General features: G+C 44.2%; 1 protein-coding gene across 1 annotated transcript; it reads right to left on the minus strand.

Annotated features, from left to right (window-relative positions):
* Positions 1-16,733: 16,733 nt before the first annotated feature.
* Positions 16,734-17,798, minus strand: PRR9 (proline rich 9). The gene is made up of 2 exons (XM_069764822.1): positions 17,347-17,798; positions 16,734-17,193 (listed from the first exon to the last, which is right to left on the minus strand). Exons 1-2 carry the CDS (start codon positions 17,796-17,798, stop codon positions 16,734-16,736), a joined length of 912 nt encoding a protein of 303 aa, XP_069620923.1.
* Positions 17,799-18,450: the final 652 nt, after the last annotated feature.

Raw genomic sequence — 18,450 nt, forward strand, 5'->3', positions numbered from 1 at the left:
CTCTATTACTGCACCTGATACCCCAATACTGAGCCGCTGCTGCTGCATGTAACCCTATTACTGCACCTGATACCCCAATACTGAGCCGCTGCTGCCGTATGTGTCCCTATTACTACACCTAATACCCCAATACTGAGCCGCTGCTGCCGTATGCGTCCCTATTACTACACCTAATACCCCAATACTGAGCCGCTGCTGCCGTATGTGTCCCTATTACTGCACCTGATACCCCAATACTGAGCCTCTGCTGCCGTATGTGTCCCTATTACTGCACCTGATACCCCAATACTGAGCCGCTGCTGCCGCATGTAACCCTATTACTGCACCTGATACCCCAATACTGAGCCGCTGCTGCCGTATGTGTCCCTATTACTACACCTAATACCCCAATACTGAGCCGCTGCTGCCGTATGTGTCCCTATTACTGCACCTGTTACCCCAATACTGAGCCGCTGCTGCCGTATGTGTCCCTATTACTGCACCAGATACCCCGATACTGAGCCGCTGGCACCGTATGTGTCCCTATTACTGCACCCGATACCCCAATACTGAGCCGCTGCTGCCGTATGTGTCCCTATTACTGCACCTGATACCCCAATACTGAGCCGCTGCTGCCGTATGTGTCCCTATTACTGCACCGGATACCCCGATACTGAGCCGCTGGCACCGTATGTGTCCCTATTACTGCACCCGATACCCCAATACTGAGCCGCTGCTGCCGTATGTGTCCCTATTACTGCACCTGGTACCCCAATACTGAGCCGCTGCTGCCGTATGTGTCCCTATTACTGCACCGGATACCCCGATACTGAGCCGCTGGCACCGTATGTGTCCCTATTACTGCACCTGATACCCCAATACTGAGCCGCTGCTGCCGCATGTAACCCTATTACTGCACCTGATACCCCAATACTGAGCCGCTGCTGCCGTATGTGACCCTATTACTGCACCTGATATCCCAATACTGAGCTGCTGCTGCCGTATGTGTCCCTATTACTACACCTAATACCCCAATACTGAGCCGCTGCTGCCGTATGTGTCCCTATTACTGCACCTGATACCCCAATACTGAGCCGCTGCTGGCGTATGTGTCCCTATTACTGCACCTGATAACCCAATACTGAGCCGCTGCTGCCGCATGTAACCCTATTACTGCACCTGATACCCCAATACTGAGCCGCTGCTGCCGTATGTGTCCCTATTACTGCACCTGATACCCCAATACTGAGCCGCTGCTGCCGCATGTAACCTTATTACTGCAAATGCTATGTGGTACAAAAGCATTATTTCTGATTCTGCTTCACATAGTAATGCCACCATTGTGCCCTTAAGTAGTAAAATGTCTATGTGCCTTCACAGTAGCTCCAAACTCTTTACAGCCCCCCACAGTAGTCCCCACACTGTATAATGACCCCCACAGTAGCTCCCACACTGTATGCATGCCCCTACACTGTGTGCTCCCACTCCTTAGAATCTGGTCTCTGTCCGTCCCTGTCTGTGGCCTGCTACTTGTACAGCCCTGATATACTTAACAAAGAGCTAAATAGAAGAAAATAGAAACAGCCAGTGGGTGAGTATAGAAGCCAGTGTATGGGTATAGCCCCCTGAATGTATCCTGGTAACCCTAAAAAAATACTCTTGTCTGGACAAGACTCCAAAGAGGGAAAAGGAAAGGAGGCAACCAGAAGAAAGAGGGGAAGGTAGAATATTACCAATCTAAAGAAGAAAGTACACCCCCTCGCTCGTCTGCTCCTCTCTTTTTCCCTTCTCCCCCTTTGGGGTCTTGTTGTGTAGACTGAGTGTATGTTCAGCGGCCCGCACCATATGTGATATTCTATACACACCCTACTTGTGTTTATTTGTTCTTCTGTCTGGCTATTTATCATACTATATAAACTCACCCATAACTTTTTTTTTAATAAAAGGTTTTATAATGGGGGTTTTGTGTTTACAACCTTGGATTTACTGATATGAGATCATACAGACATTGGACTGATAGGATCATGATCCCGGCTATAGGACTGCATCACATTATAAATATATCTCCTATAGCAGGGGTCAGGATCCCACCAGTCCAATGTCTGTATGATCTCATATCAGTAAATCCTTGGGTATGTATACTGACAAGACTGGTCAGTAATATGCACTGATAGACATGACCCTGGCTGCAGGACCCCACAGATGAGGATATGTGTGTATATATATTATAGGAAAGAGACCTATATCCTCATCTGTGGGGTCCTGCAGCTGGGGTCACGTCTATCAGTGCATATTACTGACCAGTCTTGTCTCTCTCAGGAACCATTAGATTTATATCAGCTGCTCTGAAGTTTTTTACAGATTGGGTCATGCTGGGGCGATTTGCACTGACAGTGACCCGATCTGTGTAAAAGTTCAAGATGCCGCCATAAATCTACAGTGTCTCAGAGACTGCAGATACAGCATGTGGCTGGGTCTTATCTGGAGCAGCGTCCTGTCACCTCCTCCCTGCACAGTGCAGACACCTCCGGCTGTACAGGCAGAAGTGTGAGCTGTTACTTACAGCACTGTGTCCCCTGTCCTGCTCCTCTCTGGAGGGAAGACCCAGCGCCATGGTCCTGACTTCTCTGCCGCAGTCAGACATGTTCACTGAGCGTGCAATGTGGGCGTGTCTGCTGGACACAGGTACAGTGTCAGCACTGGGGGGAGGGGGCAAAGCTTCACTGCCTTTCTCCAGCCCCTGCCAAGGTAGAGCAGGGAGATGGTATCTCCCTGCGCTACCACCAAGCTAATTAAGTGTAGTGTAGCTCCGGGTGGGCCCCTGTGAGCTGTGGGCCCGGGGCGGCCGCACCCTCTGCCCCCCTGGTAGCTACGCTACTGGTTCTGAACTACAATTCCCCCCTTCCCAAATAGGTTAACATGCATAGATGACTTGCTGGTGCAAAAAACTATGGCGTTCATATAAAATACTAGATGTAGTAGTATTTAGTGTGGGGCGTATTCATTTTTGCATCAATTGTTTTGAGTAAAACTTAAGATTTTATAATGAAAGTTATACTATTAATCTTTCACGCTATGGGTTAAAAAAATATTAGATGAAACTCAGTCTTATATTTCTTGTATTCAGTGAGATATTGTGGAAAATCTTACTTTTCAAAGGGGTGTACTCATTTATTCTGAGCACTGTATAAAATGATTTTACTATACAATTTCACATTCACTTACAAACACAAAAATGTCCAAATGTAATTCAAAAATAGGGTTATCTCAGATACTTAATACGTATGCAGCATGATTTTATAGATAAAAATCAATTGAGATGTTCAAATTCATTCTTTCTCATAATTAAACAAAATTTATCATTAAAAAATCATAAACATAATTTAAAAAAAATAGATAGATAGTTTGTTTTTAACTTTTGTTAAAATTTTTTCAAATATCCTGGATTTCACGCAACCATTTTAGGCTATAGAAGGCTAAAAATGTTGAGTGAAGTTGTATTAAAGAGAAGTCTTTCTACACATCTCAGCTGGTGTCTGTGTGCTGTTGCCAATCTTCAATGCTAGGGGATGAAATGTATCACTAATTAAGATAATTGACATCAAATGTGCTGGAGATAATTGGCTAAATGTGTACTCATTCAATTAAACGTCTGCCTCCTATATTGACATTTTATTGGATTTTTGAAGCTGTGGGAATTTTGCGGGCCATGGTAAAGAGTTTCTAGGGCTTGAATAAATTCTTTTCCATTGCAAATCATTTTCCACATGTGAATTTAGGTCAACAGTGTAAGCAATGGATGTCATTTTAGTGGTTGCTAATATGTCCGATGAAACAGCTATTTTAACTTTAAATACTGCAAAGAAGAAAAAATATATATATGTGCATATCTTAAAAAATTACTATTTTTTTATATCTGAACATGAAAAAATAATAGGAGGAATAACAAAAGAAAATGCCCGTAAGTCTAAAGACTTGTTACTGCTCGCTGCATAATTATAATCCTAAGGAAGGCACATCAACAAAAGAGGCAGAAACACCTAAATATGTAATAGCCTACAAATTAATAATTTAGTATAAAATTATGCAAAGGCATCAATGGATTTTTTTCCTGGTATGTAACAACCTGTATATTCCAACCTAACTAGACGATAAAATAACAAGACACGTATCAGGCTGCAGTTCAACCTAAAACCTATTTCGCAATAGACATTTAATTACCTGAGTGAATTAAAATGTGAACAAACAAGCTAGATGAAATGGGTTAAATATGCATGAGTTCCGTATATTTTTTAGTATTGTGTTCTTTCCTTTTGAGAGTCTATGCTTTTTTCCTATTCCATGTTTCTATTGTACTTCTCACGTCACAGTTTTATCCTGCATGGCCCAGATTTCGGAACTATTTTTAGGAATTTTGCCCTTACACATGGAGCTATGTCTAAATCTGGTAGTGCCTCATAATGTAGATACGGTTATTTTTTAGTCACTGTTGATTACGGTTTCAGTCCATTTTGTAATGCTCAGCAGGAAGCCATCCACTCTGACGAAGCACACATTCCTAATTAACTTTCTTTTTATGTGTCTAGTATGCTTGCTTATGCATGATTGATTGAAATAAATAGTTCACTTCAAATACCAGGATTTGCTCTCTTTGCAAATGATAGCTGTCAGTTCTTCAACCAGTTCTATTTTTACCAGTTTGTGTCAGGAACTGATTGCTATTGTTTTTGTTGTTTGATGCAATATATGGTGTATATTCTGCAGACAGTTTTGTCTTCACAGTCAGTTGCTATAAATCGCAACCTGCTATTTTGTTATACAATTTTTCATTATTAAGTGAAACTTTTGCACATTTTTTATACATTTAAATACAGTTATTTTTTAGGTTATTTGAAAAGTTTCCTGAAAATTAGAAATACATTACCAGTGATTTCTTATTGTTTATAAATTGTATCTCTTATTCCTAGTTACTCCTATGCTTCTACTGAGTGGAATCATTATGGATCAGTTTTATTTTTTTCCCAAAGTGATTCCAGTCATACAATGAGTGTGAGCCCTCCCCATTGGCCACATATAGCAGATAAATTTCAAGATAAAGATAATACAAGTTGTATTTCAGAATTTCAAATCTTTTGTAGTTCTATTTAGTGAGGTACAGGAGTGGGATAAGCTCTCGCGGTGCTTACGATAAAGGCTACAACTGCATCCCCACAACAGTATGATTATAAATACACATCCACATGGGTGTTAGCAGAAAGTTTTCTATGCACGCTTGTACTTCTTCTCCCTGAATAATGTTGTTCAATCATCAGCAGGCAGCAACACTGAAATGACAGAACAACACTCCATTACCTTAGAGCAGATTTCTCAGTGTGGGAGTGGATGTAATGACACATTCCTGATCTCGTGGTCTAACTTCCCATATGAGTCAGTGTGAGAGAGTGGCTGAAGTTAGCTGTGTCATATTACAAACTCTTCTATCAGCTCTCCTCTCATAGCACAGTCACCTCCGCTGTACTGTACCTCCTCATTGCCTCTCTGGAGATGTTTCAATAATCAGATTTATGTCTGTTGTGCTCAGGCAACTTGGAATTGCTCTGCAGTGAGATCATGGCTGTCATTATACCTCACAGAGGAGTAGCCCAGAACAGAAATTTACTCATGTGTAAGACATGATAGCAGATCTGATCTCTATGCAGAGGGAATACAAGTTAACAGAGCACAGATGACATAAGTGTGACGTAAGTCAATGACATCTCTTTCTGTTCTTCCCCATAGTCCCCTAACCTACTTTACCCTAGAGGATAAGGAACCTACTACACCAAAATAACTTATTCGAGTAAATTAATTGAACAGTCAGCCTTTAGGACAGTGAAAATAGAGAGTAGAATTTTAATGCCAAGCTGTGTTTCTAGTTCTGTGAGCCATGGTGGTAAAGGCACTGGCAGTGGTAATAGCCAGGAAAATTTCCAAGTTATTATCAGGCAAGAGAGCAAGGAGTTCATGCTATTTTCAATGTAGAAGAAACAGTCAGCTGAATCAGGGTTGATCATGATGATGATGATTAGTGATGAGCGAGCATGCATGCGACTGCTCAAAACTCGGTCGAGCATTGAGGTGTTCGGGTATGCTTGTTACTCAATTGAGTATCGTGGGTGCTCGAGCACCTTGCTTGAGTCTCCATCCCTCATGTTTTGCAGCTTTTAGACAGTCAATAAGCATTTGGGGATTGCCTGCCATACACAGTAATGCCGTTTCCATGTTGTCATATATGAGTCCCGGGGACAGATACTGGGCAATGTCCCCTCTGGAAGCAGTTCACAGAAAGTTGTTGTAGGAGGGAGGGCTTATTTTAGAGCTGCAAGCATATAGGCTGTGTTTAATATTGCTGTTTCAGTACTTGTAGACCACTGCTGCGCCACTGAAACAAAAGTCCTTCTCAGGGTTACATACTGTTCTTTCTCTAGCAAAACCACTGTCACCTGCACTCAGTGTAGGGATAGCTGGTTGAGGAGAGATAGTTTTGGATTAGAGGCATATAGGCAGGGTGTATTGCCTTACAATCCTTCATTAGGTATACCGCTGCTGCAACCTAAAAACGAAAGTCTTTTGGGGGCTAAAAACTGTCCTTTCTCGAGTAAAACCATTGTTACCTGAATCAGTGTAGGGATAGCTGTTGGAGGAGGAATAGTTTTGGATTAGCGGTGTATAGGCAGGGTTTATGCTGCAACCTAAAACAGAAGACCTTTTCAGGACTGCATACTTTATTTTCCCTATTAATTCCAGTAAGTTTACAGACATATATTTTATAGCTAATTTAAAATGTACAAGACGTGCGGTAAGGAATGGACAAGTGGTGCTGATGGTGCATACAGAGGCTGTAGGCTGTAGGTCAGGTGAAACTAAGCATGCTGCAGGAGCACAACAAACATGATCACCCATGAGACCTAGCTTCCTGTCTCACTTTTCAGGGGGGCGGGCATGCCACTCTTGAAGCCAGAACAGTAAGAATAGATGATCAGTAAGTTTCATAGCACCATGTCATCTATATGGTGTAGTCTCACTAATCAAGTATCTGGACCAAATAATCCTCACCCTTATCCTCATTTCTCACACCATGGTGCGTCCCAGGAGAAAAATAATCCAACACTCGGAGACTCAGAGGCGCTCTTTCCATTTCCATTTATGGAATATGGCTTCTTGCCTTGCACGTTTTAAGAGGGACATGATGAGATCGTGTGTAGTGACGCCCAAATATTTGAGCAGCCACGGTCAGAAAAAGATGATGGCTGGAAGCAGCAATTAGTGTCTCAAGAGGTAGGTGATGATGAGATACAGTTGCCAACAAGTGATAATGTTAAGTCAACAAGTCATGAGGACCAAAGTGCGGAAGTGGAAAGCGAAGTGTTAAGGTACCGTCACACTAGACGATATCGCTAGCGATCCGTGACGTTACAGCGTCCTCGCTAGCGATATCGTCCAGTGTGACAGGCAGCAGCGATCAGGCCCCTGCTGTGCTGTCGCTGGTCGGGGAAAAAAGTCCAGAACTTTATTTCTTTGCTGGACTCCCCGTAGACATCGCTGAATCGGCGTGTGTGACACCGATTCAGCGATGTCTTCGCTGCTAACCAGGGTAAACATCGGGTAACTAAGCGCAGGGCCGCGCTTAGTAACCCGATGTTTACCCTGGTTACCATCGTTAAAGTAAAAAAAACAACCGCTACATACTTACCTTCCGCTGTCTGTCCTCGGCGCTCTGCTTCTCTGGTCTGGCTGTGAGCACAGCGGCCGGAAAGCAGAGCAATGACGTCACCGCTGTGCTTTCCGGCTGCCCGGCGCTCACAGCCAGACCAGAGAAGCAGAGCGCCGAGGACAGACAGCGGTAGGTAAGTATGTAGCGGTTGTTTTTTTTACTTTAACGATGGTAACCAGGGTAAACATCGGGTTACTAAGCGCGGCCCTGCGCTTAGTTACCCGATGTTTACCCTGGTTACCGGGGACATCGGGATCGTTGGTCACTGGAGAGCTGTCTGTGTGACAGCTCTCCAGCGACCAAACAGCGACGCTGCAGCGATCCGGATCGTTGTCGGTATCGCTGCAGCGTCGCTTAGTGTGACGGTACCTTTAGACAATGAAGTCACTGACCCAACCAGGGAAGGTGCCATGCACAGCAAAGAACCAGAGCAGAGGCGGAGAGATCTACAGCACCTGTGTGATGTGTCAGAGGGAAAAGCAACTACACTCAGCAAGTTCCAAGGCCAAGGGTTAGGTGTTCCCTAGTCTGGTGTATTTTTAGAGAAAGTGCAGATGATAAAAGAACGGTCATTTGCAAACTGTGGACTTCCAAGATCAGCAAGCCCTGACCACTCCCAGCCTGACCACCAACAGCATGCTCAGGCATATGTCATAAAAGCACCCAACTAAAAGGGCCAAACGCATGGGCCCACATTCAGTGTCTGCAGGTGACACCACTGTCTCTTCCTTTGTTCTACATGCTTGCCAATCCCCTATCCAGGACTAGATATTGGTGAACTTGTTCAGAAAAAGTTTGCCAATCTTAAATTCGACACGAACGTAGGACATTCAGATTCATGTTCAGTTTCATGAGCATTTTTACTCAGTAGGCAAAATTTGGTCACAGTTTGGTAAATCATCGCATTTCCACTAATGGTTTTGTCATTCATTTGACTAGAATACTGGTGCTGTACAATGAGCAGGGGGACAGGGGGACATGTTGATGAGGGGAGGGGTTGTGTCAAGGTCAGTTTAGCTGAGCGTAATTTTTTTTCTTTCATTTTTTTTTGTTTAATAACTTAATGCGTGTACGTTCCGGCAGTCAAACAGAGCACAGAAACCATCCATAATGTCATGGCACAAGGTGTTCTGTGATTAGCTGCCGATGTCACATGGCCCTGGCCATATAAAAGCGGACATCTTGTTTTGCTGGCACCATTTTCACAGTGTCACAGTGCAGAGAAGCTGCTCCTGATAGTGTTGCCATTGAACTTGTCAGTTTGCTAGATAGGATCCTGTCCTGTGTGAAATCGATCTTCTAGCAGCTAACAAGATTGAGCAAAAACAGTGTTGCAGACTCAGGAGGCCCCATTTGCTAATCCAAATCCTTGATGATAAAACTGTCATGCATGGAGAAATCAAAAGGCCAGATTTCCACTTAAACATCGTTAGGACTAATATTGGTGTGCAGCTAGGAGGCTCAATTTGCTAATCCAAATAGTTTGTGATAAAACTCTGTTTCAGTGAGAAATCAGAAGGCCAGATTTCCACTTAAAAATTGTTAGGCCTAAAATTAGAGTGCAGCCAGGAGACCCAATTCGCTAATCCAAATCGTTTGTAGTAAAAACGTGTTTCAGTGAGAAATCAGAAGGCCACATTTCCTCTTAACATTTCACATTTCCTTAGGAATAACAGTGTTGTTCAGGCACTTGTAATTTGGTTACAGGTGACTGACAGGTGTGGGCTCAACTGAACAAACACCGTCTCGTACTATCCAAAGACCACTGACAACACCTGTTACTAGACAGGCAACTCCACTCCCTTTCTTTGGCATCCATACAGCGGTATGCCTTGTAGATGAGGGCCAGAAAGAGCATGTGTTCCAGTGGATAGCAAGTACTGCATTAAGTGGCCTCTCCTCCTCTTCCTCCACCTTAACATCACACACAGTACAATCTTCAGAGGTGGCAGCCCCACCCCCCTTGTTTCCCCCTGCATCACAAATTTCCAAACGCCCAACTGACTGTGGTGAACCACAGATGGGCCATTCTGCAGAACTGTTCACACATTCTATTCCATGGGCATCAGAGGTCTGCTCCAAAGAATCACAGAATCCAGAGTAGGAAAGCATCTGCACCGATGCCCACAATTTTTTCATGTTGGATCCAGGGCCAGACAAGTAGGGTCCTAGCAGAATCCAAACCCTTGTTGTCAGACATTAACATCCAAGGTGGAGGTTATCCTGATGTAACTCAGATACCAGAAGCACACGCAGACTTTACTGTGGTGTCAGGGCAGGAAAAGGGGGAGGGTCACGCCCAGGGTGAGGAGTCCGAGAACAAAGAGGATGACAATGAGGTTTTATATCCCACTTGGGGTGAACCAAGAGGTATGCAGCTGAGTAGCTAAACAGAGTATGTAGAGGAGGGGGAAGACGAGGAGGTTACCTCCCACACAGACACAAAGTGATGCAACCATGACAAGAACTGCATCCTCAGCCTCAACTATGGTTCTGGGTACATAAAACATATGTGGGAAAAGCAATGTTGTGGTGGAAGGTGGAATAGGCTTGGTGTTTGACATGTACGTGGATTAGGTGGTTAATGAAAGCTCAACTGAACAAACACCATCTCGTCCTATCCAAAGACCAATGACAACATCTGTTACTGGACAGACTACTTGTCAGGAACATCACACTTTACTTGCTCACTGAGCCAGTGCATGTGTCCTGAGTAAAACAAACTGTGCCCAAAGATACCTGTGTCACAATCAACCCTTTAACGAGTGACTTGTTGGATTGCTGCTTCCAACAGGTGGTGCTGTAGAGTTCAAGTCCTCTTTTTTTCTGAAGAGGCAATTTGCATACTAAATTTCCCAGAGTAGCATTGCACGGTGAATAAGCCTTCTTACCTTGACAAGCCAGAGCTGGTATGTCACTCTCCACAAGGAGAAACCTTGCCCCTTAGACCAAAAAATCAGTAGAAGAAAAAATTGCATTAATTTGACACATTCATGCATGAACCGACAGATGCCTTAATGAGGGAATCTCACTATGCTAAAATGCTGATTAGTGTGCCTCGCCAGCAACCGGCCATCCCAACAACCACATCTGCTGCTATTTTCTCCTCCGTTACTGTGCCAAGTCTTCTCACACAGGTCTTCGGCCTCAGAAACTCAAACTGTTAATCCCTACAGTCAGGGAGAGTGAGAGCACATCAGGTGTTAGGAAAGTGGACATAATTGCTGTTTTTGTGTCACCTAGCTTAACACATATTTCTCAATCCACCATAACATCTCCACCTGCAGCTCACTCACAGTCAAGCAGTTTGTCCTGATCTCCGTATTCCAAACTGCCTCAGAAAAGCCCTCGGTCCCACAGTTTTGGTAACAATAAATAATGTTTAATCCTACACATGCCAAACCTAAAAGCTTGAATGCCACCATCTCCAAACTGTTGGCCATTGAAATGCTGCCTTTCTGTCTGGTGTACACAGATGGTTTCAAAAAGTTGATGGCCGTCGCAGTCCCCCAGTATCAGTTGTCCTTAACATGTACCCACTCTGCAAGTGTGATTTGCACCACGTCTGTACTTTGTTGGTCCAAACTATGCAAAAGAAAATACTGCACCAGAGCCTGTTGCTGCTGCCACAGTCGCTGCAACATGTGCAGAGTTGAGTTCCAATGTGTTGGAACATCGCAAATCAAACGGTTTTCCTGCGGGTTGCGATCATCGGTAGTGAGCACACAGTGACCATGCTTTCTTTCCTGGCTACAGGTTCAGGCTTTAACTCAGCCTGTTTAGCTGTCCAGAACTCTTGAGCTGTGGGACTGCAATCTCCAAGATATGTTAATGCACGTTTCTCCCGGCTGCCGAGACACTCACACACTGACACGCAGACCTACAGGCTTGCCAGTCACTGAGTGTTTCTCAGGAAGTATGGTAAAAGGAGGCAGGCAAACGCATAATGCGCTGAAGTGGTCAGTGGGCTTTCATCCCCTCTCTCTCCTCCCCAGTAAGCGCTGAAAAGAGGCGCTCCTCATAAATATGCAGTTGCCCCTCTCCTTGACACGCCTCTGGAAGAAGCTGGGGACTGAGCATATTCTTGAGGCCACCTGTTTAACCAGTAATGAACTTTTATCATCATTGTTTCTCGTTATTTTGTATTTAGTAGGTAGCTTTGTCACAGCTATTATAGCAATTACTAACACATCTAGCTACCATTCTTCATGTCATAGGGAGTTACATTTCATTGATTGCTACATTACTTGCCTGTTTGCAGGTGGTTACACAATGTGAGGTGCTACTTATACTAAGCACTATACTCCAGAGCATATTAACCCTGTTAGCTCCTAGGAGGAGTTATTATAAGTGCATTCTTCCCCCTTGTTATTTTGTGTATCTTTGCTTACCTCACTTATTGCTTGGTGTCCCTCTTTAGCATTTTTTATTTCCCTGTTTTCAACATCATATATTAAATAAAACATTTTTTAATTGTACTTGTTTTGGCTCTCTTCCTATTCTCCCGCATGTGCCACGTCTGTGGGAGACTGGGAGTGTTTGATGACATGCTGGTGTAGCGCAGGCACAGCTTTCTTAGAGAAGTAATGGCAACTTTGCAACTGGTACTGGGGGACTGCACCGGCCGCTGTCTGTATCCACCAGGCGGAGAGGCAGCATTCCTGTGGCCAACAGATTGGGGATGGTGGAATTCAAGCTCTTAGCTTTTTCATGTGTAGGAGGAACTATTCTTTTTACATAACCACAACTGCGGGACCAAGAGCTGGCTGCTGCGATGAGAGAGCGCGGAGTATGAAGAACAGGACAAACTGCTGGACTGTGAGTATTCATAAGTGAGCATGCTCAGTAATGCTTGGTGCTTGCCCGAGCATCACAGTGTTCGCGATGCTTGGCGATCAGCGAGAATTTCTGGTGTTGCTTGGCGGGAGTTCGGGTCACCGCCCTGCATGATTGGTGCTCTTTAGAGCGCCAGTCAACACACTGTAATGCCACAGCCATGTTGGTTGTGGAATTACAGTGATTTGGTGGCCGGAGAGTGCCATCAAGTCTATATTAGACCTAGTGCCGCCCTGATCATCACAGTCAGCTCCGAAATTACCAGTGTAGGGAGTGTTGTTGCAGAGATAGGGACAGAATAGATGGTGTATCAGTTAGTGTGGCTATACCATTATTGAATACACAAATCCAGCTAAACCAACAGTCCTTCAAAGGAATAATTACGGGGTATATAGATATCAGTGCTAGGTTGACAGGCAGTGTGTGTGGCTATATATATATATATATATATATATATATATATACTGTATATCAGTGCTAGGCATGCAGGTAGTTTATGTGTGTATATACAAGTAGATATCAGTGCTAGGCAGGAAGGCCTGTGTGCTCCTGCCTATTATAGATATTGACCGTAAATACATAGCCCCAGGTATCAGTGGCCAGAAGTAATTTCTTTTGCATCTTAATCCTGAATATTTTATTTAAAAGCAATCCAGAGCACATGATTTTTTTTCTCTTTTTGCTTGTTGGCACTGCAGAATACAGACAGATACTTTTCATAGTACAGCGTTAAAAATACAGCTATTTTAAACAGGGGTTTGGCTATCACAGCAATCACATGTGAATTTTGTTGGAGTATCTTACACAAGTTCTTGACACTAGTTTGCAAACTTGACACTAGTTTGCTTAAAAAAAAAGATTTACCTACAGGGCAGATATTTTACACTGTGTTTTGTCTGTCACACAGATCGCCTAACATTGTGCTCAAAATTGTGCCATTTCAGTCCTCCATTGAAGTTATTTTGTTGTGTGTTAGTCTAGTTATTGACCCCATTTTGCTGCCAAAAAAAAAATACAAGCCAGATATTTTAAAGTGGGGTATCTGCATCACAGGCATCACATATCATTGGGCTCAAAATAGTGCAGTTTCAGCCCCCCATTTAATTTTTATTTGCTGTGTCTTAGCCTAGTTATTGACACCAGTTTGCTGGCAAACAAAGATAAATACAGGCCAGATATTTAAAAGTAGGTATCTCCGTCACACACCTCACCTATCTGTGGGCAAAAACTTGTGCCATTTGAGGGCTCCATTGATTTTTTTGGCTGTATCTTAGCCTACTTATTAACATAACTTTGCTGTTTAAAAAGAAATACAGGCTAGATATTTGAAAGTGGGGTATCTATGTCACACGCCTCATTTATCTGTGGCCTAAAAATTGTGACATTTGAGTGCTCCATTGAATTATTTAGGCTGTGTCTTAGCCTACTTGTTGACACAAGTTTGCTGTTTAAAAAGAAATACAGGCCAGATATTTTAAAGTATGCCGAGTGTGTGCCCATTTTATAAAGTCATCTACAGCTTCCGACGCCCTTGCCATGCTTCATCAGCATTTGCAGCTTCCACCTCACCGAATGTTGTGTGATGTCCCCACGCGTTGGAACTCTACAATGCATATGTTGGAAAGGATTTGTGTGCAGAAGAGGGCAGTTGTTGACTATCAGCATCAACAAGGCCATCGATATTCATTTCAGATTCCACATATAAGACCTTAGGAGTGGACATGGATGTCAGACATAAGTACCATCCTCCAAAACTTTGAGGACTCCACTAAATGGTGAGCGGCAATGATGCCAGAATTAGCATCACTATCCCACTTCTCTGTGTTCTGAAGCGCTCTCTGCTCACAATCAAAGAGGATGCATTGCAGGCGGAGATTGATTAGATGGAGCAAGGAACCATACAGGGTGATTACACACAGCCCAGCCTCATCTCATCCCAACGTGGATTGGGTGACAATGAGGAAGAGGAGGAGGAGGAAGAACAGGAGCTTCTTTCATATGCTATAGTCAGTACTGCAAGCACAACTGTCATACCGTCTGTTCAGCGTGGATGACCTGAGGACATGGAGGAGGAGCAGAGCATGGTCAGTCTTCCTCTTGGTGAGGACACAGAAGTCTTGCCTGTTAGCAGTCTGGCACGCATGGCTGAGTTTATTTTACACTGCCTTTCCAGTGACCCTCGTGCTCTCAAAATTTTGGGTGACAGTCATTGCTAGACACTTCTAGGCCCACGCTGCAAGGAGAACTTTATATCTCTTATTCCAGAGGCAGACAGGTCTATTAAAATGTTGCAGTATCAGAGGACCCTTGTGGAATTATTAAAAAAAATTCCCATATGAAAACGCTGGCGACACAGATCACAGTTTGCTGGAAAACCAAAAAATACAGGCAAGAGAGACACAACTCCAATCCAGCAGAGGCAGGGGAACACTGGCAAAGTTCTGGGAGAGTTTTCTAAGACCCTCCCATCGCACAGGTTCTGAGGCGCAGGGTACTCTCACAAGGAGGGCAAAGTGTTGGAAGATGTTGAGGGAGTACCTTGCTGACCTTACTAATGTCCTCCTTGCTTCCTCTGTGCCTTATAATTATTGGGTATCTAAGCTGTACACGTGCCACTAGCATTTTGTGAGAGCGGTTATTTAGTGCCGCTGGTGGAATTATAACTGATAAGCGCATCTGCCTATCAACTGAAAATGCTGACAAGCTGACTCTTATAAAAATGAAAAAGGCCTGGATTGGGCCAGAGTTCTGTACACCACCGAATCAAAGCAGCGAAACATAAACTCAAATCCAGTATCATTTTTTGGGAACTCTATCAACATGCACCTCTTCACACCCACACATGGGTATATGCTTCCTGATTTGGCCTATTTGCTGTTGTCCTCCTCCTCTTTCTCCTCATCCACCACCAGTAGATCACAATGGTGACCGTGGTCTGTGATGTAACACCCATTTTATTGTTTTGAAGAGCGTTTATGATGCCAGTAAATACATTTTTGGACAGTATATTGCTGAAAAATCCCCAATGGAGAAATGTTTGTCAGCCCACACACTTACTGCATGGGCATTACAAGTATAGGAGACCAGCTCCTTTGTAATGGGAAGAGATTTTAAGGAGGCCCTCCTCCACGTCTCTTCATCCACCACCACTATAACACCACGGTGACCGTGATCCATGATGCAACACCCACATCAGTGTTTTTAAGAGTGTTTATGATGCCCGTATATATATAATTTTGGACAGTATGTTGCTGTATATCCCCATGGGAAAATGTTTGTCAGCCCATACACTTACAAGTATATTAGACTGGCTCCTTTGTACTGGGAATAGATTTTTAGTAAGGCCTCCTCCACGTCTCTTCATCCACCACCACTAGATCACCATGGTGACCGTAGTCCGTGATATAACACCTACATTATTGCTTTAAAGGCTGTTTATGATGCCCGTAAAGTACATTTTTTAACACTATGTTGCTGTATATCCCCCAGGGGGAAATGTTTGTCAGCGCATACCTATACCTTTACTGCATGGCATTACCACTCCTTTGAAATGGGAACAGATTTTTAGTAGGCCCTCCTACACGTCTCTTCCAAGGGGTATTGGTGTGGTCCAAATTCACTGCATAGGTAAACAGTATGGGAGACCCACTTCCTAATAATGGGAACTGTAGTTGTTGGTCAGCTTCAACAATGCAACTCTCCACTGCCGATTCTTCAGCCTCAACACTGAAATTCTCCACTGCAGGTTCTACAGCTTCAAAACTGCAATTCTCCACTGCAGGTTCTACAGCCTCAACACTGCAATTCTCCACTGCAGGTTCTACAGCCTCAACACTGCAATTCTCCACTGCAAGTTCTTCAGGCTCACCACTGCATTTCACCAATGCAAGTTCTTCAGCCTTATCACTGCAATTCTCCATGGCAGGTTCTTCTCGCTCACCACTGCAATTCAACAATGCAGTTTCTTCAGCCTCAAGACTGCTGTTCTCCCCTGCAGTTTCTTCAGCCTCAACACTGTAATTCTCCATTGCAGGTTCTTCAGGCTCACCACTGCAATTCACCACTGCAGGTTCTTTAGCCTTATCACTGCAATTCTCCACTGCAGGTTCTTATGGCTCACCACTGCAATTCAACAATGCAGGTTCTTCAGCCCCAACACTGCAATTCACAAATGCTGGGGATTCAGCCTCAAAAGTGCAATGCTCCACTGCCAGGTCTTTTCCTCAACACTGCAATTCTCCACTGCTGGTTCTTCAGCCTCAACACTGCAATTCTCCAATGCAGTTTCTTCAGCCTCAAGACTGCAATTCTCCAGTGCCGGTTCTTCAGTCTCAACACTGCAATTCTCCACTGCAGGTTCTTCAGCCTCAACACTGCAATTCTCCAATGCAGTTTCTTCAGCCTCAAGACTGCAATTCTCCAGTGCCGGTTCTTCAGTCTCAACACTGCAATTCTCCACTGCAGGTTCTTCAGCATCAACACTGCAATTCACAAATGCTGGGGCTTCAGCCTCAACACTGCAATGCGCCAGTGCCTGGCCTTTATCTTCAACACTGCAATTATTCACTGCAGGTTCTTCAGTCTCAACACTGCTGTTCTCCACTGCAGGTACTTCCGGCTCAACACTGCAATTCAACACTGCCAGATCATCAACCTCAACACTGCAATTCACTGCAGGATCTTCAGCTCCAATATTGCAATTCCCCAGTGCAGGTTCTTCAGCCTCAACGCTGAAACTCTCCACTGCAGGTTCTTCAGGCTCAACACTGCAATTCTACACTGCCGGGTCTTCAGCCTCAGCACTGCAATTCTCCACTGCAAGTTCTTCAGGCTTAACACTGAATCTCTCCACTGACGGGTCTTCTGCCTCAATACTGCAATTTACTGCAGGTTCTTCAGCTTCAATATTGCAATTCTCCACTGCCAGGCCTTCATCCTCAACAATGCAATTCTCCACTGCCGTGTCTTCAGCCTGAGCACTGCAATTCTCCACTGCAGGTTCATCAGGCTCAACACTGCACTTCTCCTCTGCAGGTTCTTCAGCCTCAACATTGCAATTCTCCACTGCCGGCTCTTCAACTTCAAAACTGAAGTTCTCCACTGCAGGTTCTTTAGGCTTAACATTGCAGTTCTCCACTGCTGGGGTTTCAAACTCAACACTGCAATTCACTGCAGGTGAATTCAGCTCCAATATTGCAATTCTCCAGTGCAGGTTCTTCAGCTTCAACATTGCAATTCTCCACTGTCGGGTCTTCAGCCTCAACCCTGTAATTCTCCACTGCAGGTTCTTCTGTCTCAACACTGCAATTCTCCACTGCCGGGTCTTCAGCCTCAAAATTGCAATTCTCCACTGCCAGGTCTTCAGCCCCAACACTTCAATTCACTGCAGGTTCTTCAGCTTCAATATTGCTTTCACCACTGCCATATCTTCAAGCTCAACACTGAAATTCTCCACTGCAGGTTCTTCAGGCTCAATACTGCAATTCTCCACTGCCAGGTCTTCAGCCCCAACACTTCAATTCACTGCAGGTTCTTCAGCTTCAATATTGCAATTCTCCACTGCCGGATCTTCAAGCTCAACACTGCAATTCCCCACTGCAGGTTCTTCAAGCTCAACACTGAAATTCTCCACTGCAGGTTCTTAAGCCTCAACACTTTAATTCATTGCACAGGCAAACAGTATGGAAGTACTTCCTAAAAATGGGAACATTGCTTTCAGTTGGCCACCCTGTACATCTGTTCAAAGGGTTACTGGGGTGTGTCCACATTTGGGGCAGGTGTTGCATTCACTGCATAAGCAAACAGTATAAGAGTATCAACTTCCTAATAATGAGAACTTTGCTTTCAGATGGCCATCCTGTACATCTCTTAAAAGGATTATT

Source organism: Ranitomeya imitator, chromosome 1, assembly GCF_032444005.1.
Source record: "Ranitomeya imitator isolate aRanImi1 chromosome 1, aRanImi1.pri, whole genome shotgun sequence".
Lineage (NCBI taxonomy): Eukaryota > Metazoa > Chordata > Amphibia > Anura > Dendrobatidae > Ranitomeya > Ranitomeya imitator.